Raw genomic sequence first — 27,429 nt, forward strand, 5'->3', positions numbered from 1 at the left:
CGTCTTTAACACAATCTTCTGCTGTAACACTTATTAGTAATATCCATGCTTCTTTCATATTTTGGTCAGGGCTGCAGTGTACCCTATGCCAGGTTCTCTTTCCCAGCTTCCCTTGCAGCTAGGAGTGGTCATGTGACACCTTTCTGACCAATGAGATATAAGAGGATGTATCCCGGGTTCTCTAACCCATTCTCTCTTCTTCCAGACTTAAACTCACAATGCCTGAAATTATATTACCCATTGTGGACGCTTCACATAACAAAAGATAAAGATAAAAGATAAAGTACCCAGAATTGCAGAGCAAAAATGTACGTGGGTCCCTGATTCATCCCTGAACCACTGGCTGCCTACCTCCAGGCTTCTGTGCATGAGAAAAACAAGACTTAAGTCGGGGTCCCTGCATGGCGCGAACGGTTAATGCACTTGGCTGCTAACCAATTTTGGAGGTTTGAGTGAACCCAGAGACCTCCTGGAGGAAAGGCCTGGCAATCTACTGGGTGGACTTGAACCTTCTGGTTAGCAGACTAGTGCAATAACTGTCTCCACCACCCAGGAACTCCATACTGACATGTACTGGGTGCTTATTTTGTGCCAAGCACTTTGCATGCAAAAGCCCACTTAATCCTCAATCGCTCCTAAAAAGGAGGTTCTAGTTTTAATCCCATTTTACAGATGAGGGAGTTAAGGTTCAGAGGATTAGGTAAATTTGCAGAGAGACACACAGACAGAAAATGCAAGAGGTAGGATTTGAAGACAGGTCTCTTGGCACTAAAGTCCTGGTCCTAACCACGCCACTGTTTCGTCTCTAGAAGAATTTGTCTCTCTGGCCCCACCCCAGGCCCCCTGTCCAGGCCCAGACCACTGCAACGTCTAATTACTTTTTCTGCAAAGGGTCAAAGAGTAAATATTTTTGGCTTTGCGATTACTCAACTTCGCCATTGTAAAGTGAAACCCGCCGTAGACAGTTATACGAAAGGGCATGGTTATAGGGTCGCTCTCAGTAGGAATCAACTCGATGGCAGTGGGTTTAGTGGGTTGGGTATTCCAATAAAACTTTATTTAAAAAAAAAAATACCCAGATAGTAGTTTGCCAACCCCTGGTTAATCCACTGTCTACATTGCAGCCAGACTGAGCCAAATGCAAACATGACCCTACCACTCCTTGCCTAAAGCAGTCAGTGGCTCCCCAGTGCCGTCAGAATCAGTTCAAATGCTCAGGGCGGTTACAGCCTTGCAATTACTTTGCAGTCCAACTGTGGGTGCTGGACGGGAACCATCGGCATCACCATCACCTGGGAACTTGTTAGAAACCAGAATCTCAGGCCTTGCTCCAAAGCCAAAACCAAACTCATTGCCATTGAGTCAATTCCAATTCATGGCAACATCATGCGTTACAGAGAGATGCTCCATAAAATTTTCTTGGTTGTAATATTCACGGAAGCAGATCACCAGGCCTTTCTTCCTTGGTGCCACTGGGTATGTTCAAACTGCCAACCTTTAGGTTAGCAGTTGAGCTCAAACCATTTGCACCATATAGGGACTTTTTTCCATTCCAGAACTGCTGAATCAGAATCTGTATTTTATCAAGACTCTGGTTTGAGCAGCTCTGGCTTCAGGACCCTTTGCGGCCTGGCACCTTCCTGCCTCTCCTGCCTCATGCTTTGCCACTGAAGCCCCTCTGCCCATTGCCCCACCCTCCTTTCTGCCAAACTGGAATATTCCTTTCACCTCTGCCTGCTATATTCTTCTCCAGCCCAGCTCCCTTTGCTCTGCTAAATCCTAGTCATCTTTGGCTCTCAGCCTAGATGTCACTTCTTCTGAGCAGCCCTCCGTGGAGCCCGTAAACTGCACAAGGTGCCCCTCTTCTGAGCTTTCACACCCTCCCCCCAGGCACTCACCACACTTCATGGAAACGGCTTCTTGAATTACCTGCCTCTCACAATGAGCTCATGGGGCAGGAACCACATCTGTCTCCTCACTGTGTGTGTCCTCAATGCCCTGGGACAGTTCCTGGCACAGTGACAGTTCAATAACTACTTGCTGAAAACAAAACAAGACACACCCCACCAAGACTTTCCCCTGGGCAAGTATTCTACCAGGTGATTAACCTGTGGCTGCAGGTTTCCTAGCTTCCACCTGGCATAGAAGTTGCTCAGCAGTCCTCCATGGCCTTCAAAATTCCAGCTCACCTGGAGCCTGGTGGTTTTTCATATTACCAAATGTTTACCATTTGGAAAGGGCCTGGGGGTCTAGAAGATTTCTGGGCAAAATTCTTAAACTATAAATCGGCCATAGGCCAAGGCCTGAATTTTGTGTTTGGGCGTATGAGGGAAAGGCGGGAGGCAGAAAGGAGGGGTGGGGCAGTAGGTTCTAGGTAAGGGGAAAAAAAAAAATCACACTTTGCCATCCAGTCAACCTGACTCATAGCAACCCTACAGGGCAGAGTAGAACTGCCCCGTATGGTTTCCGAGGCTATAATCTTTATGGGAAACCCAGGTGGCACAGTGGTTAAGAGCTCGGGTGCTAACCAAAGGTCGGCAGTTCAAATCCACCAGCTGCTCCTTGGAAACCCTACGGGGCAGTTCTACTCTGTACTACAGGGTTGCTATGAGTCAGAATCCATTAGACAGCAATGGGTAATCTTTACGGAAGCAGACTGCTGAATCTTTCTCCCTCCAAGAGGCTGGTGGGTTCGAACTGCTAACCTTTCTGTGACAATTAGTGACTCCCTTTAATGAGGGACTTGAAGGCAGGGCCCCAGGCTACACGCCTGCAGAGCTATGAACTGGCATCCTTTCCCACCTCTGTACGGAGCCGATTCTGTGCAAACAATAACCCCCAGATTTGCTGCCTGGGAAAAGACTCCCAGTATATCCAGATGCCAAGAACACTTGAGGCTTGTGCAAGGAATCACAAGCCAGTGCAAGCGCAGGCTGCCCCCCTCCCCCCAGCAAAATCTGACATCCACTCCAGAGGTTTCTACAAGTTCCTTTATTAATAAAGCAAAGTATAAAAGAACGAGGTCCCCAAATGACCCATATGATTAAAAGTGCAAGTTTAATCCAACCTGAACTAGAAAACGAAGCGCAGGCTTCAACTAATTGGGCCGTGGAATTTGATGTGATCAAAATGGTTTTTCCACGACTGTTGCAACTGAACCATATTTGATGAACTCTTTGGCCTTCGTTACTGGAACAAAACTTATGCTACAACTACAGCCAACAGATTGCATCATAATACACAGTTTGGGATCACAAGACACATTATAAAATTACCATAAAATAGGAATGTTTTAAGTCAAGTGACTGCATCAAGGCACCTTTTTTTTTTTTTTTAAAGCAAACGTGCTAAAATATTCCTGAATATCTGATACTTCAAAAACCAGATTAGATATAATTTAGCTGGACATTTTAGTTTATTCTGTCTACATGAATCACCCCCTCCCAACATATACTTGCTTTATCCCCACCAAGCTATGTGCTACGTACGTACAAAATACAAAATAAACAGTAGTGTCTCAGTAGCAGAGATGCAATTTTTTAAAAATTAACACACACCACGGTGATAACACTGAACTTGTCTCCCACTTAAAGAACACTAGAAACGCTGAGGTTAATTTTTCCCACCACTGGTGAGGGAGACAACCATCTTCCCCCACAGGGGTGGGAGTGAGAAGTAAAAATCTTCATCAAAGTCAAAGGCCGTTTGACAGAAACGACTTACTCCATGAGGATAAATGGCAAATGTTTGGAAGGATGATGGGTAACTCCCTCAGAGTGCTAGGATGTCCACAGTGGTGGGCACCACCAAGTCAGACAGGGATGGAAACAACCAGGTGAGAAGTCTGACCTTGGCAGTGGGAATGCTAACAAGCCTAAGAAGCTTGAGCCAAAGATCCAACACTGTTTTTCTGGTGTTCATGGCCACCAGTGATCATTGCTAAGGCACAGGCTTAAGATCCCACCAAAAAAAAAAAAAAAAAAACCCATAAATTTAATTCTAAAAATCAAAAACAAACTACTGAACAATCCTTCCTGATTACTCATCTGCCAACTCCAACAGATCTAAGGAGTTTAGCCCCAAATCACCAGGAACGAAATGTCAAGAACTGGCCCACGTTAGTTTGATGGAGAATCTCTAGAACCCTGGGTCCTTCTGGGAATTAAGTGTTATCTGTGACTGTGTTAATTTTTGAGGGGTTTGTTTTTACAATAAAGCTTAGCTCTGAGAAATAAAGATTTGAAATATCACACCCCCAACTATACATAACAACACTTTAACCACAACAATAAATATAACCTTATACATGCTTTGGGGGGTTAGCTGTGTAAGGCAGGGTTCGCAAAATGGTAGCCCCGGGCTCAGTCAAATGTTTTGTTTGGTCCATGTGATGTTTTGGACATTTTTAAATTATCTGTATAATAAAGTTTCACTTAAAAAAAAAATTAGATTTCCAGCCAGCCCCCCCCCCTCCCCGTTTTTAATCAAAGATCTGACACTTTGGGGCTTGCAATCCTGCGTGGCAAAAATAGGTCTGGAGGTGAGTAATTTGGTCCCCTTAAGGTGAGTATAACCCCGCCGTCCCCCATTTACCTCCCTACCTTGCTTCTGCAGGCTGCTGAGTTTGCGACCCCTGGTTTGAAATCTTACCCACCTAAAAATGTATTTCCTAACCCAAACTTCTCTCACACCCTCCTATGGTTTTCGCCCCATCTCCTCTTTTCCCTTCTCTCCCCTCACTTCCAACTTAGGTCATCCTTCCTGAATTCTTCAGATTTCTCTGGTTCACCCTCATCTTCCCCTCTCTCAGCTTCAGTTTCATTTCGCAAAAAACCTCCTTCTCCCAGCCCACAAGCATTCCAGAATGGCTCCCAAGACCGGCCAGTGGAAGTTACCAAAGGGTGTCTGGGGCAAGATGGCTGACTCATCTTCCCCAAAGCATTTTCTTCAGGCGCTGGCTAGAAAATTCATCTTTTTTTTATTTGTTACATAAGCAATTTTGAGCCTTCCTGTCTGAGAATATTTGCCTATGTGAATCTCCAGTACCAAGCATACACCAAAAATGTGCACATGTTAAATGAAGGACGTGACAGAGCCCTAATAAAATACAGAATGGAGCTTAATTTAAGTGCCTTGGGCATCCGTCAGACCTGGCAAATGTGCCCTATTGTCTCATTTGTACACAGTACATGATTTGGATGACTAAACATTGATCAAAATTGATCTAAATCTCTACGTTTTGGTCACCATGTGCACAGAACAGTTGCTCAGCATGGTATTTAAATAAAACATTCATCTCTTAAAAACTCACAAATACAATGCCCCATTAATTAAAAAAAATAATTAAAAACCTTGAGGATGGATGAGGCTTTGGGAAATTAACCTGAACAAAAGCTACAAGAACAGTATCTTACTAGATATATGTTTCAAAATATTATCAAGATAAAAAAAGAAATCCATCAACTTGGCTAAAAACATTTGGAAAACTCTGCTTTTAAAGCTTTATAATCCCTCTGAGAGCCTTGCTGTCCCCCAACTCCAGGAGACTTAATGACTACAGGAGAAACTGCAGCTGGGTATAGAAATTCTTTTTCATATATACATATACATACGATCTACTCTTGGCATTTGTTTTAAAAAGTAATTTAAAGAACACTGTGCAGTTGATAGCTTTGCAGGAAATTGATAGACTGAGCCATTTGCTAAATGCAGTACCTTAGGACACAACATAATGTCAAAAGCTAGGAATGATGTTTGTGGTATTCAAGGGAACCATCCCCACTACAACGTCAAACAGACAGCGCATTTGCTATGTCTCTTACAGTCCAAGGCTTCAAAGGATAGAAGAAATCTATGCAGCCCTGGTGAGAATTCCCTGTAAATCATTTATTCACAATGATTTCTTGCAGTCCCCAACTGGATCCCCTAAAGAAGTAAGGTTTAAGGGGCTCCCTCAAAATAGCTCAGAAATTAAACAATGGCCCCACCACACAGCTACTTCTGCCTTCCAAGTTTTACCTTTAAGAGTCTAAGGAAGTACATGTCTTTGTTTAAAAAAAAAAAAAAAAAAACCCCAAAGTGTAACACTGGGGCTAGCCACTTTTCCAGTCAGGCAAGGGGATGATAAAACGATACCCACTGCCCTCAAGTTAGTTCTGACTCATCGTGACTCCATGTGTTTACACAGTAGAACTGCTCCGTAGGGCTTTCTTGTCTGTAATCTTCATGGTAGCAGTTCACCAAGCTTTTCTTCCATGGTGCTGCTGGGTGGGCTTGAACTGCCAGTCTTTAGGTTGGCAGCCACCCAGGCTCTTAAGGGGATGACAGACCGTTCTAAACTGAAGCTGACTTTTAAGTTGACTGATGAAAATTGAGGGCCATTAGAAATTTGGGGGTACAGGAGAGATTTCAGAGTGGGCTCCTGCTGGCTGCAAAATATACCCAGCGTGATGATATTTGTGCCCAAAAAGAACAGAGTAGATGCTCTCAAGGCCTGTCTTCCCGACGGTATTTCTCCTCTGCTCTTCAAACATAGAGCCCAATATTCTAAACTATAAATGAAATGCTTTGCCAGGCTTGTGCAGAACCAACAGCTCTTCAAAGTTGGCCAAGTCCACTTCAGTCTACTTGGGCGATGCCAGAAGGAAAATTTCAACCACTAGCCATCATTGAACATTGACTGAAAAAGCACCAACTACGTGCTAGGCACTGCAACAGGCATTTTCACTTCATTATCTCTTTAAACCACAAAGTAATCTCCATGCAAAACAGGTTCCATTCCCAACCAGCAGCAAACCCTCCCTGGTGAGATACCCTAAAGGCAAAGATGTGAAATACATCTTTCTCCAAACTCAACATGTTTTAAGCCCTCACCAGTACTGTCTTATACATTTATTTTGTTGCCACTTTGCACTTGCCTGGCTCACAGTAGATGCTCAATAAACAGGGTTGACTGACTGGTACATAGTCCTAGATTGTGCCCTGGAGGGATGGTAAGCAAGCCTGCTGGCTGCTTTTCAAGGCTGCCCATTTCTTAATCATAAACATGATTGGTCTCCCTTTCAGATGTAATGCTTGGCACTAGCAATCACCACAGAAAGAAGAAATTCATCAAAATAAAGTGGAATTTCCTCTGAAAGTCTCTCTAACCAACTCATGTGTGCCTCCCAACACGTGTGACTTAATTCTTCACAACCCTGTCAAACACCCATGATTGCACTGCTTGCAAAATACATTAAATAGTGAAAACTAAGTTCTCAGAACAGCAGCCCCTGCAAGAGAATTTCAATTCCATTTGTGAATTAAGACTTTTTTTTTTCCTTTTAAAGACAAGGGGGAACCAAGTATCTAGCAAGTAGCTACCTCGAAAACATTAGCTTCTTTTAAATTTGGGGGCAGGAGAGAGCTGTTTGTAGAACCTATATAAGGAACCTTCCCCTGCAGTTAGTTCTTGCTTCCTCTACCGGACTTCCCCTAAAAGCCGGGCCCTTCAACAGACTTATTCCACACGGCACAATATTTGGACCAATTCTTAGCTGCTGCAGTTGGGTGTCTTTTCATACCTTTCCCCGGATATTCACGTGGGCATGAACAAGGTGCTATAACTATACTAGACTGTGGAGCCAAGTGACATTTAAGCCACCAAAGCTTGTAGCATCTTTCAAATTTCCCAGCACCTTCTGCAGCTCATCTTCCTAGGTTTAAACTGGCTTAACCGCCCTCCCCCATCCCACACCGCAGGAGAGGCTTTAGGAGCATTTGGGCAGGTGGGGGCGCTGTCACGAATTACGGTTCATCTTCAGGGAATCCCTGGGTGCGCTGACTCCGGGGTGGGGGGCACCTGGCCAGGTAGCGGGGACCGCCGTAGGCCCGGAGAAGCTGCGGCAGCCTTCGCCACGTGGACAGCAACCGCGCCGCTGCGAGTTCCCGGGCGCGCTGGTCGAAAGCCGCCAGGAGGTCTACTGGGGCGGCTTCGCGCAGCACCTTAGGCAGGGGGCCCACTTCAGCGGCTGCCCCGCCAGGACCCAGGACGCAGTGGAAGAGTGTGCGGCGTTGCAGCAGGCAGTCCCTAAGAAACTGTACCACCTCCTCCAAGTGCTCGCCTAAGTGTACCTCATCCCAGACCTGCGCAGGGGCCCCCTCACGCAATAGCACCGCCAGCAGTGCCATCTTGAGCACGTATGAGGACAGGATGCGCCCCCACTGGGTGGCAGCCGTTGGGTCCAGCCCACGGGCACCCAGGTCTCGTAGGGCCTTTAGCAACTGCAGGCACTTGAGGTAGCAGGCACCTGGAGGGGCCAGTTCCTGCAGCCAGCTCAGCAGCTTCTGCTCCTGGCGTGCTGTGTTCACGCCCCACAGCGCCTCGGAGCGCAGGCCTCCCGGGAGCTCCGACAGGGGCCCTGCGGGCGAGGGCGACGGTGCCACTAAGAACACGCCGTCGCCCAGATGGACGGCAGGGATGAGACGCACTGCCATGGAAAGGCGGCAGCAGCCGTAGTCAGTGCGGCAGGGCAGGATGTGCAGGGTGGGTGGCTGCTCTAGGCCGCCCGGGGTCAGGCTGACCCGACAGCGACCCTCCAGGCTGTAGCGCACAGTGGCCAGAGAGCGTTGCAGGTGCGACTGAAACCAGCGCAGAACCAGTGTGGCAGAGAGGTGACGCCGCCCACGCACGTCCACGCAGAAGCCTTCGGCAAAGGGTTTGCAGTCCCGGAGCCAGTGGCCCGAGGGGGCCCCTGATGGCGCGGGCGGCGCCTTGAGGGCGCACAAGAAGCAGCCGCGGAAAGCCGGGGCCAGCGAGGACTCGGCGCCCAGGCTCCGCGGCTCCAGCGCCACGAGCGGCGGGAGGCGCAGCGGCACCAGCACATCGAAGCTGTCTGGCCGGCGGATTTTATGTTGCTCGTAGGCGCTGCCCACTTGGATGAAGTCTCCGCGGAAGGCCAAGGCCAGAGCACCGCCGGGGATGGGGCCTGGGGACGTCCGGGCACGGCCAGCCCGCACCAGTTCGCCTACGATCCGGCTCACGTGCGCCTTGCTGTGGCCCAGCACGTGCGGCGACAGGCGCACCTCGTGCTCATAGTAACTCTCCAGCAAGATGCCAAGGCCGGGCTCTCTGAAGGGCCTCGGGGACAAGGCGGGGTGGCCCCCCAGGCGGGGGGGCTGGGGCAGGAAGCGCTGGCGGACAGCGTGGCGGCAGCGCAGAAGGACATAGCCGAGGAGGAGCAGGACTGCCGCCTTGAGCAGCGGGAAGCCGCCGTCTGAGCTGTCTGGGGGCTCGGCCGGGACGCCCCCGTTTCCCCGCAGGACGTGGTAGAGGCACACGAGAGCGGTGCACAGGCCGGTCACCAGCGGCCAGAAGACGCGCAGATTCAGAGTGTAGTGCACCGACATGCTGGGCGCCCGGGGCAGCGGTGGCCGAGCAGCCCAGGGCGCGAGCCCCGGCGGTGCCCCCGGCCCAGCATGCGCGCAGCGCCCGGGCGCCCCCGCCGGCGCCGGCTCCTTCACCTCGGCGGCCGCCCCCGCCTCGCAGGGCCCGGGGAAGCCCCTCTCCAGCTCGGCCTCCGCTCCCAGCTCAAGTTTTCCTTCCAGCTGCGGCCCGCCCTGTACTCTCGGGCTCCGGGCCGCGCCCTGCGCCGCCTGCGCGCTGCGTCCCGCCCGGCGGCCCTCCCCGCCCGGCGCCCCGGCGCGCTGTCTTCGGCCAGTTTCTGGCTCTACCCGGCTCGCCGCCTACCCTGGGCGCCCCGCCTGGCGCCGCGGACCCTGGATTCTTCGCGGCTCCCCTCTGTGCTCGTTCCCGTTACTCGGGCCCCGGTTGCTTCCTCTTCCGAGGGGAGGCGAGGGCGCGCCAGCTGGCGGGGAGGAAATGCCGAAGTCTGCAGCGGAGTGTGGAGCCGGCGGGCGGGCGGGGTCGGCCCCCTCCCGGGCCTCCGCCTTAAAGCGACGCGGGCGGCGGGAGGGACTTCTAGAAGCGCTTGGCACTGGCGTCCCCCGGGCCAACCCCATTTTTTCTCCCCGAAGGCAGACCTGAGAAGGCCACGGTTCCGGGGCTAGGTGGCTTTGTCCGGGGAGCCTCGAGTTGTGCGACATGAAAGTATACTGGGAAGTTGGAAACGAGAAACTGTTCACATCCAGGCTACCCGCTTCCCCTCCCCCCGCCAGCAAGTTGTGGTGGCGTGGCAGGCTCGGGAAGGGAGTGGCCCCTGCCGTGTGCTGGTGTCCTTTATTCAAGCCAGTATTTACTGAGCACCTACAATGTGCTAGGCAGGGTGCTAGGTGCTGAGGAAATGGCGGTTAACAACATAGACAAGGTTTCCCCCCTTCGGTGGAGCTTAAGGCCTGGTTAAAAAAAAAAAAAAAAGGAAACCAGAAGAGAAAGGAGCGGATATGGGGAAGATGCCCTGAAAGAAACAAAGCTGTGTTGTGATGGAGACAGATTGAGAGGGTGACTGCTTCCCATTCAGTGGGGGAGGGGGGTCTCCCCAGGGTGACATTCGTCTGAGACCCGAAAGAGGAGGAGCCAGCACTGGGAACGATTACCGTCCTTACCGGCACTGCTCTAATCACTTTATGCAAATTAACTTATTTACTCCTCACTTCGTGCTATGGCTAAACCAAACCAAACCCAATGTCGTCGAGTCAATTCGGACTCATAGCGACCCTATAGGACAAGGTAGAACTGCCCCACAGGGTTTCCAAGGAGCTTTCCAAGGAGCGCCTGGCGGATTCGAACTGCTGACCCTTTGGTTAGCAGCAGTAGCACTTAACCACTACACCACCACGGTTTCCATGCTATGGCTGCTAACCAAAAAGTCAGCAGTTCAAATCCACCAGGCACTCCTTGGAAACTCTATGGCACAGATCTACTCTGTGCTATAAGGTTGCTATGAGTCAGAATCGAGTTGACAGCAGTGGGTTTGGTTTTTTGTTTTTTTTAGTTAATCCCAATAAATGGATACTATTTTTCTCCCCATTTTTCGGATGAGGAAACCGGAAGGCAGGTTCAGCCACTTGCCTAAGGTCACACGGCCTTGGCAGAGCTGAGCTTTGAATCCAAGCATCTGCCTCTCTGGGAGAACCCAGTGGGCAAGACTCCCAGGAAGAGGGACCATGTGAATGTCTTTTCCTCGTCTGCAGGGAATTTCTCTGCATCCTTTGTCAGGGCCTGCGCTGGGACCTGAGTCCCAGGAAGCCTGTTTTGTTTCTTTCTTAACAGGGAGTGACACTCTCAGAAATTATCTGGATTGATTCTTGAAAAAAGGAAACAAACCTGTTGCCGTAGAGTCGATTCTGACTCATAGTGACCCTATAGGACAGAGTAGAACTGTCCCATAGGGTTTCCAAGGAGCGCCTGGTGGATTCAAACTGCTGGCCTTTTGATTAGCAGCGGTAGCACTTAACCACTATACCACCAGGGTTTCCAGTTTGATTGATTGACAGGCCACTCAATTGTACCTTCCCTGCTTGCATCATCATTGAAGTAGAGCAAGGTCAAACCCAGCTGCCGTCTGGAAGCCAGGACTCAGGATAGCTCCTGGATTAAGCTCCAGAATTACTCCTGGGAAATCCTGGATTGAGCCTGATAGAGCTAAACAGATCTGCTTTCAGATCCCATCTCCACTGCTATTAGCTATGAGACCATAGTCTGTCCATCAGGATGCTTTGGATTACAGGTGAGAGAAACACAGCTAAAACTGGCTTAAGCAAGATTGGAATTAATGTATCATGTTAACTGAGAAGTCCATGGGGAACCAGCTTCAGGTGCAGTTGAATCTAGGTGCTCATATACGATAAGGACCTGTTCTCTCTGCTCTTCAGCTCTTTCCTTTTGCTATCTAGTAGCATCAGAAGTCTCCTAACTTCCGAGGGGATGAGAATCACCATCAGCACAAAGCTGATACCTCTTCCAACTTCTTCACCATTTCTGACACCAGCCGTCCCCCTCCCCCCACCCCCCGCAACACACACATACATTGCACTCTCTGTATCTCTGCCAGGTTCAATAATTTGTTGCAGTGGCCACACAGAACTCATAGACCATATTCACAATTATGTAGTTAATTAGGGAAGTAACAGGATACAACTCAGGAGACAGGAGACAGGTCTTCAGTCAGGACAGCTTCCAGCCAAGAGAGCTCTCAGCTTCTCAGCCATGCCTGCTGGCGGGCCTTCTCTCAGCCTCTGCCCTGCTCAGGCAAGTGTTAAAGCTCTTTAGATCCCCTGACAAGTGCCCAGAGGCACCCCACTCCATAGCAAGCCTCCTGCTTAAAGGCACTCTCAGCTCTCTCCTGTTCCATGGCTCGGCAAGCCCACCGCGGCCACCTCTCACTGGTCTCCTGGCTCATACTGCTTGTGCTGCGGCTGCTTATGTTGCTGTGCCATGTGGTGCCACCTCAAACTGTCTTCAGTGTTACAGCTCTTGAGCCATACGTACAATAGCTCTTTTAGGAGGTTTTCAGCACAGGAACCCAGAGTCCGGAGAACACATCCACTCCAGGCTCTTCTTGATGGTAGTGAGGTCCCCTCAACCTCTGTGGAATTGGCCCTTATGTAAGCCTAACCAAAACCCAAACCTTTTGCCGTCGACTCAATTCCGACCCATTCTGACCCTAGAGGACAGAGTAGAACTGCTTCATATGGCTTCCAAGGAGCGGCTGGTGGACTTGAACTGCCGACCTTTGGGTTAGCAGCCATATCACTTAACCACTGCGCCACCAGGGCTCACTTGTCAATTTCAAGGTATGGTCCTCCTACCAGGACCAGAACTAACCAATCCCCTAAGTAGGCCGTGGTCACTTAATTTGCATAGTAGTTGATCAATTCCTGAAAGATCACCTAATCCTATTGGATGATTTTATGCACGCTGTTTGCATAGTAGACTAACCAATCCCTTGCAAGATTTGTGGCCCAGCAAATCACCTCGGCAGAACTACAAAGCCAGGGCCAGAAAGGCTGTGTCTAAGAGAAACCTGCTGCACCTTGGCCTGGCTTAACGCTCTCTGGTACGACCTCTCGGTAGGACACCCTGCTGCTCTCCTCTCACATGATCCTCAGTGCAGATGGAAAGTAGGCTTTCCTTTCCTGAAAGCTGCAGCAAACACCCTGGGGTAGCCTTGGGCCATGTGCTCAGAGAGATGAAGTAGGGGCTGGATGCACTGACCAACCTGTCCTGGGGTTGAGTACCCAACCCTGGAGCCAGGAGGTGGGGTCATCTGCACGCAAACCATGGGACTGTGTATGTCGGGGAGGGGGGAAAATGGAGGGCCTCCCAAGGAAAGTCACAGTGCTGTGGCTACAGAAAGGGGGATGGCAGTGTTTTAGCATGTGGACATAACGGGTGGCCACCACATTTGGATAAGCCTCTTAACTTCACTTTGCTTCAATTTCCCCATCTATAAAATGGGGCTAATAAAAACTGGGTGATTTATTTTTTCCTTGGCAGGTACGATGGCATGCTATCTTCAGCCAGACAAATGAGGGCAATACCACAGATCAAGGGTCAGCAAACATTTTCTGTAAAGGGCTAGAGAATAAATAGTCCTTGCGGGCCATACAATCTCTGTCACAACTACTCAGCTCTGCCATTATAGCCCCAAAGCAGTCATAAAAACCAAAAATGAAACCGGTTGCTGGTTCTGACTCATAGCGACCCTACAGGACCGAGTTGAACTGCCCCGTAGCATTTCCAAGGCTGTGACCTTTATGAAAACAGACTGCCACATCTTTCTCCCGTGGAGCAGCTGGTGGGTTTGAACCACCAACCTTTCAGTTAGCAGCTGAGCGCTTAACCACTGTGCCACCAGGGCTCCTAAAGCAGCTATAGACAATATATAAATAAATGAGTGGGCAGGGCTATGATTCAATTAAAATTTATTTATGGACACCGAAATTTGAATTTCTTACCATTTTCATGCCATGAAATACACTTTCGATTCTTTTTCAATTATTTAGATATGTACAAACTGTTCTATAATATATATATATAAACCATCCTTGGAAACTCTACGGGGCAGTTCTACTATATCCTAGAGGGTCACTATGAGTCAGAATCGACTCGACAGTTTTAAACCATTCTTAGCTTGCAGGTTGTACAAGAACAGGTGAGTTTTGCCTGCTGGCCATAGGTTCCCAGCCCCCAATCTAGAGCATGGAGGAGCAACAACATGGAAGGAGCTCAGGTCCCCAACACTGTCCAGCTCTCAGATCAGCCTGGACCCCTTACCCAGACTTCTTGTTAGCTGCCGTTAAGTCGGCCCCCAACTCATGGCAACCCCATGGACGATGTAATGGAATGCTGCCAGGTCCTGAGCCATCTCCATGATTGGTTAGGAATCATACTGTTGTGATCCGTAGGATTTTCATCGGCTGATTTTCAGGAGATCGCCAGGCCTTTCTTGCTAGTCTGTCTTAGTCTGGAAGTTCTGCTGAAACCTGTTCGGCATCATAGCAACATACAAGCCTCCACTGATGGACAGGTGGTAGCCGTGCATGAGGTGCACTAACTTCTATTTTGTTGGAGCCAAAATAATAATAATAAAAAACAGGGCACTGGGAAGATTAAACGAGATAATGCTCCTTAGCACAATACCTGGCATGTAAGCTGCTGTCATTATCTGCCCTTAGTGAATCCTACTAATCTTTCTCACCCTCTCTACCACCATAGCCCAGGCTGCCTCATCTACCACCTGCCCATTTATAACCACCTCTGCTTCCACCCCTGCCTCATAGAGTCCCTTCTTCACATGGAAGCCACAATGATCTTTCTAAAACCTAAATCAGATCATGCTGCTTCTCTGTTCGAAAGCCTCCACCAGCTTCCCATTTACTCAGAGTAAAGTCCACGGCCCGCCAGGCCCTCCTGGCCTCCACCTCTCCTCCTCACTCAGCGGTGACCTCACTGCTGCTTGAACACCCATGCACATGCCCTCCTTTGCACTTGCTGTTTTTGGTGCCTGCTGACCTTTCCCCAGGCCTCCGCTCAAATGTCACCTTATCAGAAAGTCCTTCCTAAACCCCGCCTCCATAAAACAGCAGCCACGTCACTCTGTTCCCACACCCCACTTTGTTTTTCTTTTTGGCCTCCAGACAAATTATGTATTTGTATCCTTTTCCTTTAGAATGTAAGCTCCATGAAAACAGATTTGGGTCTGTTTTCTTGTTTGCCATAGCAACCAAAAAAAAAAAAAAACCCAAACCCACTGCCATCAAGTTGATTCCTACTTATGGTGACCCCATGTGTTACAGAGTAGAACTGCTCCCTAGGATTTCTTGGCTGTAATCTTTATGGAAGCAGATTGCCAGGCCTTTCTTCCGAGGTGCTGGTGGGTAGGACTGCCAAACTTCAGGTCAGTTGTTGTATTGTTGTTGATTGCCATTGAGTCTATTTGACTCATGGTGACCTCATGTGTGCAGAGTAGAACTTCTCCATAGAGTTTTCAGGACTGTGACCTTTCAGAAGCAGATCGCCAGGCCTGTCTTCCGAGGTGCCTCTGGGTAGGTTCAAACAGCCAACCTTTCAGCCAGTAGCCAAGTGGTTAACCATTTGCACCACCCAGGGAGTCCTTTTTAGGTTAGTAATCAGGTGCAAACTGTTTACACCACCCAGGGACCTTTCGCCATAGTCGTGCGGGGTAAATACTTGCTAAGTAAATGATGTACTACTGTTACTCTTTTTCCTGCCTAAGCTTGGTTTCCATAGCTCATTTCCTCCAAAGAATTCAAGATAAAAACCTCAGAACTTGGCATGTGGAAAATCTACTGCTAGGTGTGTCCGAACAAATAAAAATTCATTTATTCTTTAATTTACTGTCCACATCTATGGGTGGATTCAGAAAACCGCCAGTTTCTTAGCCTTTAGGTAACTATTAAAAACCTCCTTTCGTGTTTCAAATTTGACAAAGTCCACTCCTGTTGTTTTCATATAGCTCAGCAAATATATCCACACACACTTTGCAGTGTTCCTGCTATGCCCGAGGCGTGCCCCGTGGAAGAAGAATGGAAACACCAATGAGAGGAAAAGAGAAAGAGGAGGTGACTCATTTTGCACAGGAGGATGATGGAAGACTCACGAGGCGGTGACATATGGTCAGACTTTGAAGGACAGGAAATGATAGATGTTTGATATGGATGGCGTGTGTCCTGGCTGCTGCCCTTCCCACACAGTAGCTCCCAGGAAGCTCAGAACAAGCCCAGTGAGGCAGGTTGTGTTATTAATGCCGTTTCACATGTAGGGAAAGTTAAACAGAGAGATTAAGTAATTTATTCAGAGCCACACAGCTAGCAAGTCTGACTACAGAGCTGAGCCCTTAACCCCTGTGCGTCACTGCCTTCCGCACTGTAAAGGGTTTGATAGGAAAGAAACAGAGCATCCTGGGAAGGCAGGTTAATGTATTTTTGTATTAATCTCCCTAACCAAGTGACGAGGTTCTTAAAGGCAGGGACTTTGCCATATTCATCTTGGTATCTTCAGCATGTAGAGGTTTGTTGAATTAATGGGATCCTGATAAACAGAAATTGTGGAAATGGAAACAAAATGTGCAAATGTGCAGAGGTGAACAAGCACGTGACAGTAGGGGAACAGGAAATGGGTCCTGTTGTGCAGAGGTCTGGAGTTCGTGAACTGACTGAACGGACTCTGTGGCTCAGTTTGCTCGTATCCGTCTTAGTTTCCTAGTGCTGCTGTAACAAATAATACCATTTAATGGGTGGCTTTAAAGAACAGAAAGTCATTTCCTTACAGCTCTGGAGGCTAGAAATCTGAACTCAGGGTGTCAGCTCTAGAGGAAGGTCCTTCTTTGTCTCTTTCAGCTTCTAGTAGTTGCCAGCAATCTTTGGCATTCCCCAGCTTGTAGATATTCATCTGCCTCTTTCTTCACATGGCTTCTACCCCTGTATGTCTTTCTCTATTCTGCTCTTTTCATAAGATACCAATCAGAAGTGATTAGGTGTAGGACCCACCCTACTCTGAATTGACTTCATTAACATAAAAAAGTAAAAACCCTATTTAGAAACAGAGTCATATTATCGGGATTGAGACTTCAACGTAACTTGTAGGGGGACACAGTTCAATCCATAACATCATCCATTTCAGCCTTCTTGCAGCAAGCCTTCCTCTGTGGCCCAGATGTGCAAATCCAAATGCATCTGGGGTGGCCCATAAACTGGGTCTGGAACAGAAGGCTTCCTAGAGGAGGTGTCTGCTGAGCCTAATAAAGGGGACGGAGAAGAACACTCTGTGCAGAAGCCCCTCCACGCATGAGACCCTGGAGAAATGAAAAAGCGTGGTTTAGATTTCAGTAGGTCTGAAGTTTGGGGCTGAGGGAAGAAATGTTGAGAGATGAGACTGGACAGTTGATCGTGAGCCAGGTCATGATGGACCTCGTGTACCATGCTGTTTGGTTAGGTTAGGATGCTGTTGGTTGCAAGTCACAGAAGACCCAGACTCAGCTTATTTAAACAATAAGGACATTTTACAACTTTACATAATAAGAAGTCTGGAGGTGGAGTGGCTCCATTCTTGGTTAATTCAATGGCTCAGTCATGCCATCAGGTCCTCCCATCCTTCTGTTCTACCATCCACAAACTAGCTCCCCTCCTAGTTGTTATAAGATGGCTGCCACAGTTCCAGGTATCACATCCAGACACAAAAACATCTATCAGAAGATGTGTCTTGTGTCTTGATTTTAGAGCAAGGAACACTTTTTCAGAAATCTCCCATCATAACTTTCCCCAAGTCTCATGGCCTAGAAATGCATCATGTCCAAGCTCAAAACAATCAGTCAAGAAAAATGGAGTTACCCTGATTGGCATATGTTAATGAGAATTTGGAGTCCCTGGGTGGTGCGAATGGTTAAGCACTTGACTACTAGCTGGAAGGTTGGCATCCAGAGGTACCACAGAAGACAGGGTTGGTGATCTACTTCTGAAAGGTCCATCCTCGAAAACACTATGGACCACGGGTCTCACCCCTTCTGGGGCAAGGCAGAATGGAGAAAACTAAAAATACAAGGGAAAGATTAGTCCAAAGGACTAATGGACCACAGCTACCACAGACCTCCACCAGACTGAGTCCAGCATAACTAGATGGTGCCCGGCTACCACACTGGCTGCTCTGACAGGGATCACAGTAGAGGGTCCTGGACAGAGCTGGAGAAAAATGTAGAACAAAATTCTAACTCACAAAAGAAGATCAGACTTACTGGCCTGACAGACTAGAGAAACCTGGAGAGTATGGCCCCTGGACACCGTTTTAGCTCAGTAATGAAGTCACTCCTGGGGTTTACCCTTCAGCCAAAGATTAGACAGGCCCATAAAACAAGAGGAGACTAAAGGGGCACGGACTAGAAGGTAGGAGGGGACAGGAAAGCTAGTAACAGGGAACCCAAAGTCGAGAAGGGAGAGTTTTGACATGTCATGGGGTTGTTAACCAATGTCATAAAACAATATGTGTACTAACTGTTTAATGAGAAGCTAGTTTGTTCTGTAAACCTTGATCTAAAGGACAATTTAAAAAAAAAAAAAAGGCTACGGAACAGTTCTACTCTGCACACATAGGGTTGTGCCATGAGTCAGAATGGACTCGACTGCAACTAACAACAACAATGAGATTTACTTCTGAGCTCGGGGTGCAGTCTCCTTTGCTTAAGAGTTGATACCTGAATACATTTGGAGTACTCTTGATAGGGGAGAAGCGGACCGATGGGTAGATTATTAATTAGGATATAAATTCCGCTGCTGTTACAGAAACCTAAAATTACGGTGGCTGAAACAAAATAGCAGCTTATTTCTCGCTCATAAAACAGGCACAGTATCAGGAACCCAGGCTCCTTCCTTCTTGTTGCTCCACCATCCCTAAATGCTGACCTGCTCTCCATTGTACAAGAAGATACAGCACCTCCCCTGCATTTTAGCCCATGGGAAGAGCAAAAGGGGACAGGAAGAGCATGCCCCTTTCCTTTGAAGAGCATGACCTGGAATTCCACATTCTACTTCTACACATATCATTGGCCAGAACTTAGTCACATGGTCACATGTAGAAGCAAAGAAGGCTGGGAAATGTAGTCATTATCCTAGCTATCATGTGTCCTCCTAAAATTAGGGGTTTTGTCACTATGAAAGGGGATAAATATTACAGGGCAACCATCAATCTTTGCCACATTAGGCAACCAACAGTATCTGCTCTGTGGGGCACTGTTAGGTCAGTCCTACCCTAATTGTGATAAATTAATTATTTACTTGATTACTAATTAAAGGTTTATATTTCCACTATATTGTAAGTTTTTTTGAGAGCAAGGACCATGTCCGTCACGGAGATGCTCAATCACTAATCGTTGAATGAGTGACTAAATGAAAGAATGATTGAATGTTATCTCAGAAGTTCAGCGAAGTTGCCCTGTATTAAAAAAGAGAGTCCCTGGGTGGTGCAGATGGTTAAGCACTCAGCTACTGAATGAAAGGTTGGCAGTTCTAATCCACCCAGAGGCACCTGGGGAGAAAAGTAGGCCTAGTGGTCTACTTCTGAAAAATCAGCCACTGAAAACCCTATGGAGCACAGTTCTACTCTGAAACACATGGGGTCATTATGAGTCAGGGACGACTTGATGGCAACTGGTATTAATAAAGAGCCTTCCCCTAGAAAATGCTCTTCCCTGATCTCCATTTTAGAGGTCACTGTTTCAATAAGCATAATGAATAATGAAACCATCATTAGTCAAAGGAAAGTTTTGGTCTGGCAGAGATGAAGGGCCAGGAGAGAACTAATGAGTCTGTAATGCAATTTAGTGCTAATAAAATGGCGCAATATTAAATTCCAGGCCGTGAGATTTACACTATAAACCCAACAGAATTAGAGAGTAAAAACCCAATCCCCCACCTGCTCCTAGTCTTCTAGTTTGAGTCATTTTATGGACACTGACTTCCCACTGATGTTGTCTGGTGATGTCATGGTGAAAATTTTGACAGTCATGAAATTTCTGGCTAGAGGGCCAGTGGGACCAAAGAGACTCAGAGTCTCTCAGTTGTTGTTAGGTGTCGTCAGATCAGTTCCGACTTGTACCAACCCTAATGTACAACAGAACGAAATGCTACCTGGTCCTTCGCCATCCTGATCATCGTTGCTATGTTTGAGTCCACTGCTGCAGCCATCTCGTTAAGAGTCTTCCTCTTTTTCGCTAACCTTCTACTTTACCAAGCATGATGTCCTCCAGGGAAGCTGTACCTCCTGTGAGTGTGTGGGTCGTAAAATCACCAAGCCCAGGAAGCCACTGTCTGTGAAGCTAACGTGTCTGGTATCCCTGTCTCCTGCCAACAGCCGGGTAATGAGAGCTAACAGGTGTTGAGCGTTTACTATGCAGCCGGCGAAGTTCTAATTGGCACTTGACATGATTTTACTCATTCAGCCCTCACAACCTAGGACAATCCCAAGAGGGAGGGTTTATCTTTATTCCCATTTTGCAGAAGGGAAAACTGAGGCATACTCGGTGTTCTGAATGGATCTGTGTCCTCCAAAATATGTGTTGTAAATCCTAACTCTCATGCCTGTGGATGTAATCCCATTTGGGAGTAGGGTTTTCTTTGTTATGTTAATGAGGCCATATCCGTGTTGTTGGGTACCTTTGAATCTGTTCCAACTCAGAGTGACCCCATGTGACAGAGTAGAACTGCCCCATAGGGTTTTCTAAGCTGTAAGCTTTACAGGAACCTATCGTCAGGTCTTTATCCTGCAGAGTTGCTGGGTGGGTTCAAGCTGCCAACCTTTGGGTTAACAGCTGAGTGTTTAACCGTTCCACACCAGAGCTCCTTCACATTAGCATAGGCTGTGTCTTAAACGAATCACATTTGAGATATAAGAAAGGGCAGATTAGGTACAGAATCAAGCAAGCACGGATGGGGGAAGATAGACACCACACTACATGAAGAATGCCACTGAAAAAAGATAAGGACCTTCCCTCAGAGCTAACAGAGAGAGAACGCTTACCCCTAGAGCCAGTGCCCTGATTCGAACTTGCAGCCTCCTAACTGTGAGAAAATAAATTTCCATTTGTTAAAGCCACCCACTTGTAGTATTTCTATCATAGCTGCACTAGGAAACTAAGATAGGCAGAGTACATACTTTGCTCAAAGTCATATAGCCAGAAAGTGGCAGAGTCAGGATTCTAAATGGTTCGAAATAATTCGGTCTGGTTCAAACCCCTGCTGAGAATTTGCAAATACTGCTGGTTACGGATGAATTTTGAGAACTACAGTGGTTCTCAAAATTTATTATACCTAAGAGGATCTTAAAAAAAAAAAAAAAATTTTTTTTTTTTTTGAGAGAATCACCTGGGGATCTGTTACAATGTAGATTCTGATTCAGTGTATTCGGGGTGGAAATGCAAATTATCAGCAGTGGCTCAAAGCCCTGGCTAATACCTTTAACCAACCCCACGCATTGCCTCAAGTCCAAAAAAACAAAAACCAAACCCATCGCCGTTGAGTCTAGGACAGAGAAGAACTGCACCGCAGACTTTCCGAGGAATTCCTGGTAGATTCAACCTGCCAACCTTTTGGTTAGCAGCCATAGATCTTAACTACTACGCCACCAGGGTTTCCACTATGCCACCAGGGTTTCCACTGTGCCACCAGGGTTTGAGTGGTTTCCAAACGGCTTGTCTAGTCTCTGATGCTGTTTTCCAGAGTCTGGGGCAAAAAGAACAAAATAAGACATATGAAATTAATTTTTCATAAAGCTCAATTTACAGTGGAGTCTCGTCTTATAGGGCAGGAATGTTGCAAATTCAGCCCATAGAAAAAGAAAATTCTCTTTAGTTCAAATTACCCTTGACAAACCATCACAGAGGTTTGGATTACACAGCTGTGTGCATTTGTCTACACACACTGAATGGTCCACTTAGGATTTATGCATTTTGTCATATCTAAATTTTATCTCAAAAAATCATAGGGAGATACTGGATTCTAGTGAGTGATATGCATGCTGACGTGTTTAGGAGTAAAGTGTGCTGATTTCAGCAATTGTCTTTGAAATGGATCAAAACATAAGATGGCTTGATGGATGGAAAGGAGATGGTATCTTAGCTCCCTAGTGTTGCTGTAACACAAGTACCAAAAGTGGGTGGTTTTAAAGAACAGAAATTTATTTTCTCACAGTTTTGGAGGCTAAAGTCCAAATCAGGGCCTCAGCTGTGTCCATTCTTTCCTCATTGGCAGCCCCAGGTGTTCCTTGGTTTGTAGACAATTCTCGCATGGCGACTCTGGCTGCTGTTTTTACAACTCAGAAGTGATTAAGTTTAGGCCACACCCTACACTGATATGGCCTCATGAACGTAACAGAACCTGTTTCCAAACAGATTACAGCCACAGGTATGTTGTTGTTTGCCATCAAGTCGATTCTGACTCAAAGTGACCCCATATGACAGAGTAGAGCTGCCCTATATAGTCTCCTAGGCTGTAATATTTATGGCAACTGGTAGGTTCCAACTTCGGTCATTTCAATTAGCAGCCAACCGCTTAACCAATGCACCATCCGGGTTAGGATTTCAACACATATTTTGGAGTGGGGCGGGGGAGGGGGGGACACAATTCAATCAGTAACAGATAGAAAGATGGACAGATACATGATAAAGCAGGTTTAGTAACATGTTAATGGTTGAGTATAGAGTGTTCACTGTAAAATTATTTCAACTTCACTGTATGTTTGAAGTTTTTAAAAAATATGTTAGGAAAAAAAATATACCCCTGAAAATCTCATATAAAGTTGCCACGCTGGAAACTGTTACTCAGGCTCTCATTGGCCAGCCCAGCCAGGTTTCTTGTCTCCAGGGTTGTAACAAAAGAGCCACTGGTTGAACACCTGATGAAGGAGTTGGTTTGAGTTTTGGGGTCAAGCTGTGTGAATAATACGTATGTTTAAGCACACAGCACAGCAAGATGTGAGACATGGAAACAGAACCATCAGCTTGTCAAGTGGAGTGGTGAGCAAGATTGTCCAGACTATTTAAAGTGTTCTCGCCCCATCCCAAAGTATTTTTGATTATGTAGCTGAATTCCAGTAACTTAGGTTTACACACGATGTAGTTCCGGTATATCGTTGTTAGTTGCTGTCCAGTCGGCTCCTACTTATGGTGACCTTATGTATAACAGAACAAAACATTGCCTAGTCCTGTGCCATCTTCATGATCTTTGATGTATTTGAGCCTACTATTGAGGCGACTGTGTCAATCCATCTCATTGAGGGTTTCCCTCATTTTCGCTGGCTCTCTACTCTACCAAACATGATACTTTTCTAGTGATTGCTCTTTCCTGATGACGTGTCCAAAGTAAGTGAGTCAAAGTCTCACCATCTTCTTTTCTAAGGAACATTCCAGTTGTATTTCTCCGAAGGCAAATTTGTTCACTCTTCTGGCAGCCCACTGTATACATTCGATATTCTTAACATTACAATTCAAATACATCTATTCAGTTTTGACATAGATATTTTAAAAATATCTCCTTTAAGGCAATGGAATGTGTGGCTGATTGCCTCCATGAACAACTGCTTTCTTTGCCATGAGACCGGAAGAACTGGATGGTGCCCTGCTACCATTCCTGAACATTTTGATCAAAGATTCTGTAGTAGAATCTTGATCAAATGGGGGAAAATACAGAACAGAATTTCAAATTCTCATGGACTCCAGGCTTTCTGGAGCCATGGAGGCTAGATGAACTCCTGAAACAACTGCCCTGAGATCATCTTTAAACCTTAAACCAAAAATATGCCCTGAAGTCTTTTTAAAACCAAACAATAGTTTAGCTTAATTAGTAAAACAAAAACAAAGTCTGCCTTCATCTTTATGCTCTTTTAAGATCTATCTACCTGGGGTGAAATTAACAACAGCAACTCAAAAGGTCAGATAAGACCTTAGGGGACAGTGAGTTTATGTTAATGGGGGAAGAACAACTTAGAAAAGGAGGGTGAGAATAGTTGCCCACCTCAAAGAATGTAAGTTATGTCACTGAATTGTACACGTAGAAACTGTTAAACTGGTGTATGTTTTGCTCTGTACATTCTCAACAACAACGAAATGAATAAAAAAAAAAAAACAACTCTAAGTGAACATCCTTCCCCTTTATTGGATGTTAAAATAGCCATTTCCTTCTCGGAGAAGTTGATTCCAATGATAGTAATGGCGGGTTGGTTTCTCTCCTAAAGTCCTCACCTGGCAAAATGAAAAGTTGGCAATCCGAGGTCAACTCCCCAAATAACTTACCTCTCCCACTTGAATGTGGGTAGGGCTTCTGTCTGCTTTGTCCCAGTCGTTTCCCCAGTGCCTGGCACAAGGAGTCACTCAAAAACTAAACAGCTGTTGAATTGCCTGTACTGGCCTGCAAAATCTAAGAGGTGGGGGAAAAGGTTGCTGTTGAAACCCGCTACTTGGTACTACAGCCAGAAGTCACGACTGAACGTGTGGAATGCTAACAGATGTGCCCAGGGTATGACCTGTCTCCACTCTGACATCCATGTGACATTCCAACCAGCGAGAACAGAATCACAGCCTGCCCAAGGTTCCCTTCAGTATAAATCACACTCCATAGATGTCACTGGGATATTTTTCTCCAAGGAGGATTGTGCCTCAAAGAGTCAAGAGGACCCTGTGAGATCTGACACTCAAACAAGGATCCCTTGGAATTTGTCTCTCTCTAATGGGGGAGGGAGAGAAGAGACCCCTCAGGCAAGCAGGTTTGGCCATGGGTGGAAACTCAGCCACCATTGGGGAGGAGGATTTCCTTGTACTGTGGGTGGGCACAGTGGGAAATTCTACAATTTATTCACCAAGACCTGATTTTTTCCACCCCAAGCTGTTGCCAAAGCGCCTGGTTGCATCCACAGCCCACAATTCACCCCACCCTAATGACTGTCCATGTTTTCTGAGCCCCTACTGTGTGTCAACAGTCCATGGGTGGTGCAAACAATTAACACGCTTGGCTGCTAACCAAAAGACTGGAGGTTTGAGTTTACCCAGAGGTGCCTTGGAAGAAAGGCCTGGCAATCTACTTTGGAAAAATCAGACATTGAAAACCCTATAAAGCACAGTTCTACTTTGACACACATGAGACAACCATGTGTTAGAGTCAACTCAACAGCAATTGGTTTTTTATTTTCCTTCAACATGGTCCAGAGAAGCAACAATTTTCCGTAGGGCTCAACCAGAGAAACACAGTGATGTGTTCTGGCCCGGGGGGGGGGGGGGTTGGTGTATGGACTTACGGGAGCCCTGGTGGCACAGTGGTTAAACGCTGGGCTTCTAAATGAAAGGTCAGCAGTTCAAACCCACTAGCCGCTCCATGGGAGAAAGATGTGTCGGCCTGCTTCCATTACAGATTACAGCCTTGGAAACCCTATGGAGGCAGTTCTATTCTGTTCTATAGAGTCGCTATGAGTCAGAATTGTCTAGACAGCAATGGTTTTGGCTTTGTTTTTGGTTTCATAGGCTTACTTGGAAACAGTCCAATGCTGTACTTTCTGGAGAATTTAGAGGATTATTTCAAGGGTAACTTTGGCGACCCATGGTCTTGGCCATCCTTGCTGACTTGGAACTGACCTGCCACCACATTCCCACACTCACAGGGAAGGGAGAATTCACAGGTCACTTACTTTCTCTGAAACCTTCAGCTACTCTCATCCTTTGGTATGTTTTCCTCAGTTTCCCTTTGGAACACTCTGAAGGTTATAACACCCTTTAACGATACATTGTGAACCTACCCCCAATGTAGTTATGATTTCCATGGTCTCAAAAGCTAACATTGCCAGTGGTCTCAGACACCTCCCTCCTGGACCTGCTACCAGCTTTGTTACACCGTCTCCCTGGCGTGGACTGTGCTGGAGGGCTGGTGTGAGCAAGGTGGCTCTCTGCCAACAGCTGCGCCGCCAGGGTCTCTCCTGCCTCATCCGGCACCTTGTTCGTTAGTGGAGCTCTGTCAGCCTGGCAAAGCGCCATGTCCCCTTTTCTCTCCTTTGTTGAAGGTGCACTGTAAGTCGGGGAGTGCGTGTGGCCTTCTTTTCATAGCCCTCTCAAAGGTCAGGCTTTCTTCTGTGGCTGCAAATGGCTCACAACACACTGAGTGCATAAAAGGAGTAGATTTTCAGCTCTGCCCTCCTGCAAGGCTGTGCTGAGCACAGAACTTACCTCCCTTTTCTTCAGCAAAGCCACCTGGGGTTCGGTCTGATGTGTCATTTCTGGTCCTGCGTGAAAGACGGCCCTACCACCCCACCCATGGGAGGCCTTCAGCAAGGCCCACCTCAGAATTCAGCTCTGATGCCCTGGCAGCCCCAGCCTCAGTATGAACTGGATGTTCGATATGCATGAGTGAAAACACAAAACCCAAACCAGCCACGGCTTGGTGTCACCGCAGAGAGGACAGAGAAGCCAGGCATCTGGGCATGTTCAGAGCTACTTTAGCAGAACCGTCCTCGTCCCACTGTGTGGTTTTGTTCACGTGGTGGGTGCCTGTGTGTGGTATAGGTCATTCAGGCAATATTCATTGATTCGACAAATATTTATTGACTATCTTCTATGGGCCAGACTCTGTTCTAGGCGCTTGGTGTAATTTAGTGAGCAAAATAAAGATCTCAGCCCTCATTGAGCTAATGTTTGAAGCCTGGGTGGCACAATGGTTAACCACTTAGCTACTAACTGCAAGGTTGGTGGTTTGAATCCACCCAGAGGCATCTTGAAAGAAAGCTCTGGCAATCTACTTGCGAAAGGTTACAGCTATTGAACGCCCTCTGGAGCGGTACTACTCTGACACATATGAGTTGCAATCGACTTAACAGCAACAGGTTTACTGGTTATATTGTAGGTGGGGGAACCATATACTTTATCATCCAAACTCAGATACTCATGAGAGTGAAAGGGGTTGCTATCGATAATGAAGTCAGGACAACAGACACAGAATGGAACTGTCCTGGGAAAGCCATTGGAGAGGTGTGCAGTGGTCTAAGGGCTGGCCTCACAGTGGACACAGGCCAATAGTAAGGTTGCTTCTACAGTGGAAAGAGTTAAGCAGCTCTGGGTTTGAATCCCAGCTCAGCCACTTACTAACTGGATGATATCAGCTATCCCTCCTCTCTGATCTTCAGATTTCGCACCTGTAAGACTGCAGGTAATAGGGATTAAGTGAAGTAACACATGGAAAGCATCTAGCCCTCGGCCTGGCACATACTAGGGGCTTCACAATTATTAGTTTGAATTCCCACTCCCAATCCAATGCCACCCCTACCCAACTTCACTAGATTTGGAAATTACTCTTTAGTACCTAAAGCAATTTACTTGGATCTACAAGAAACTTACATTGGCTATAAATAGTGTTATGTATTGAATTGTGTCCCCCCAAAATATGTGTTCTCAAACCTAACCTGTATGCCTCTGCTTATAATCCCATTTGAGAACGGGCTGTCTTTGT

At 47.1% G+C, this 27,429-nt stretch overlaps 1 protein-coding gene across 1 annotated transcript; it reads right to left on the bottom strand.

Moving 5' to 3' along the window:
• Window positions 1-6,059: 6,059 nt before the first annotated feature.
• ITPRIPL2 (ITPRIP like 2) lies at window positions 6,060-9,466 on the bottom strand. Its single transcript, XM_023558798.2, has one exon. The coding sequence runs from the start codon at window positions 9,385-9,387 to the stop codon at window positions 7,786-7,788; it is 1,602 nt and encodes a 533-aa protein (XP_023414566.2). The 5' UTR covers window positions 9,388-9,466; the 3' UTR covers window positions 6,060-7,785.
• Window positions 9,467-27,429: the final 17,963 nt, after the last annotated feature.

The sequence above is a fragment of the Loxodonta africana genome, chromosome 12 (genome assembly GCF_030014295.1).
Source record: "Loxodonta africana isolate mLoxAfr1 chromosome 12, mLoxAfr1.hap2, whole genome shotgun sequence".
Classification (NCBI taxonomy): Eukaryota; Metazoa; Chordata; class Mammalia; order Proboscidea; family Elephantidae; genus Loxodonta; species Loxodonta africana.

Bases quoted from the DNA above. Each gene is read 5' to 3' on its own strand.
- ITPRIPL2 (XM_023558798.2), bottom strand. From the start codon at position 9,387: ATGTCGGTGCACTACACTCTGAATCTGCGCGTCTTCTGGCCGCTGGTG.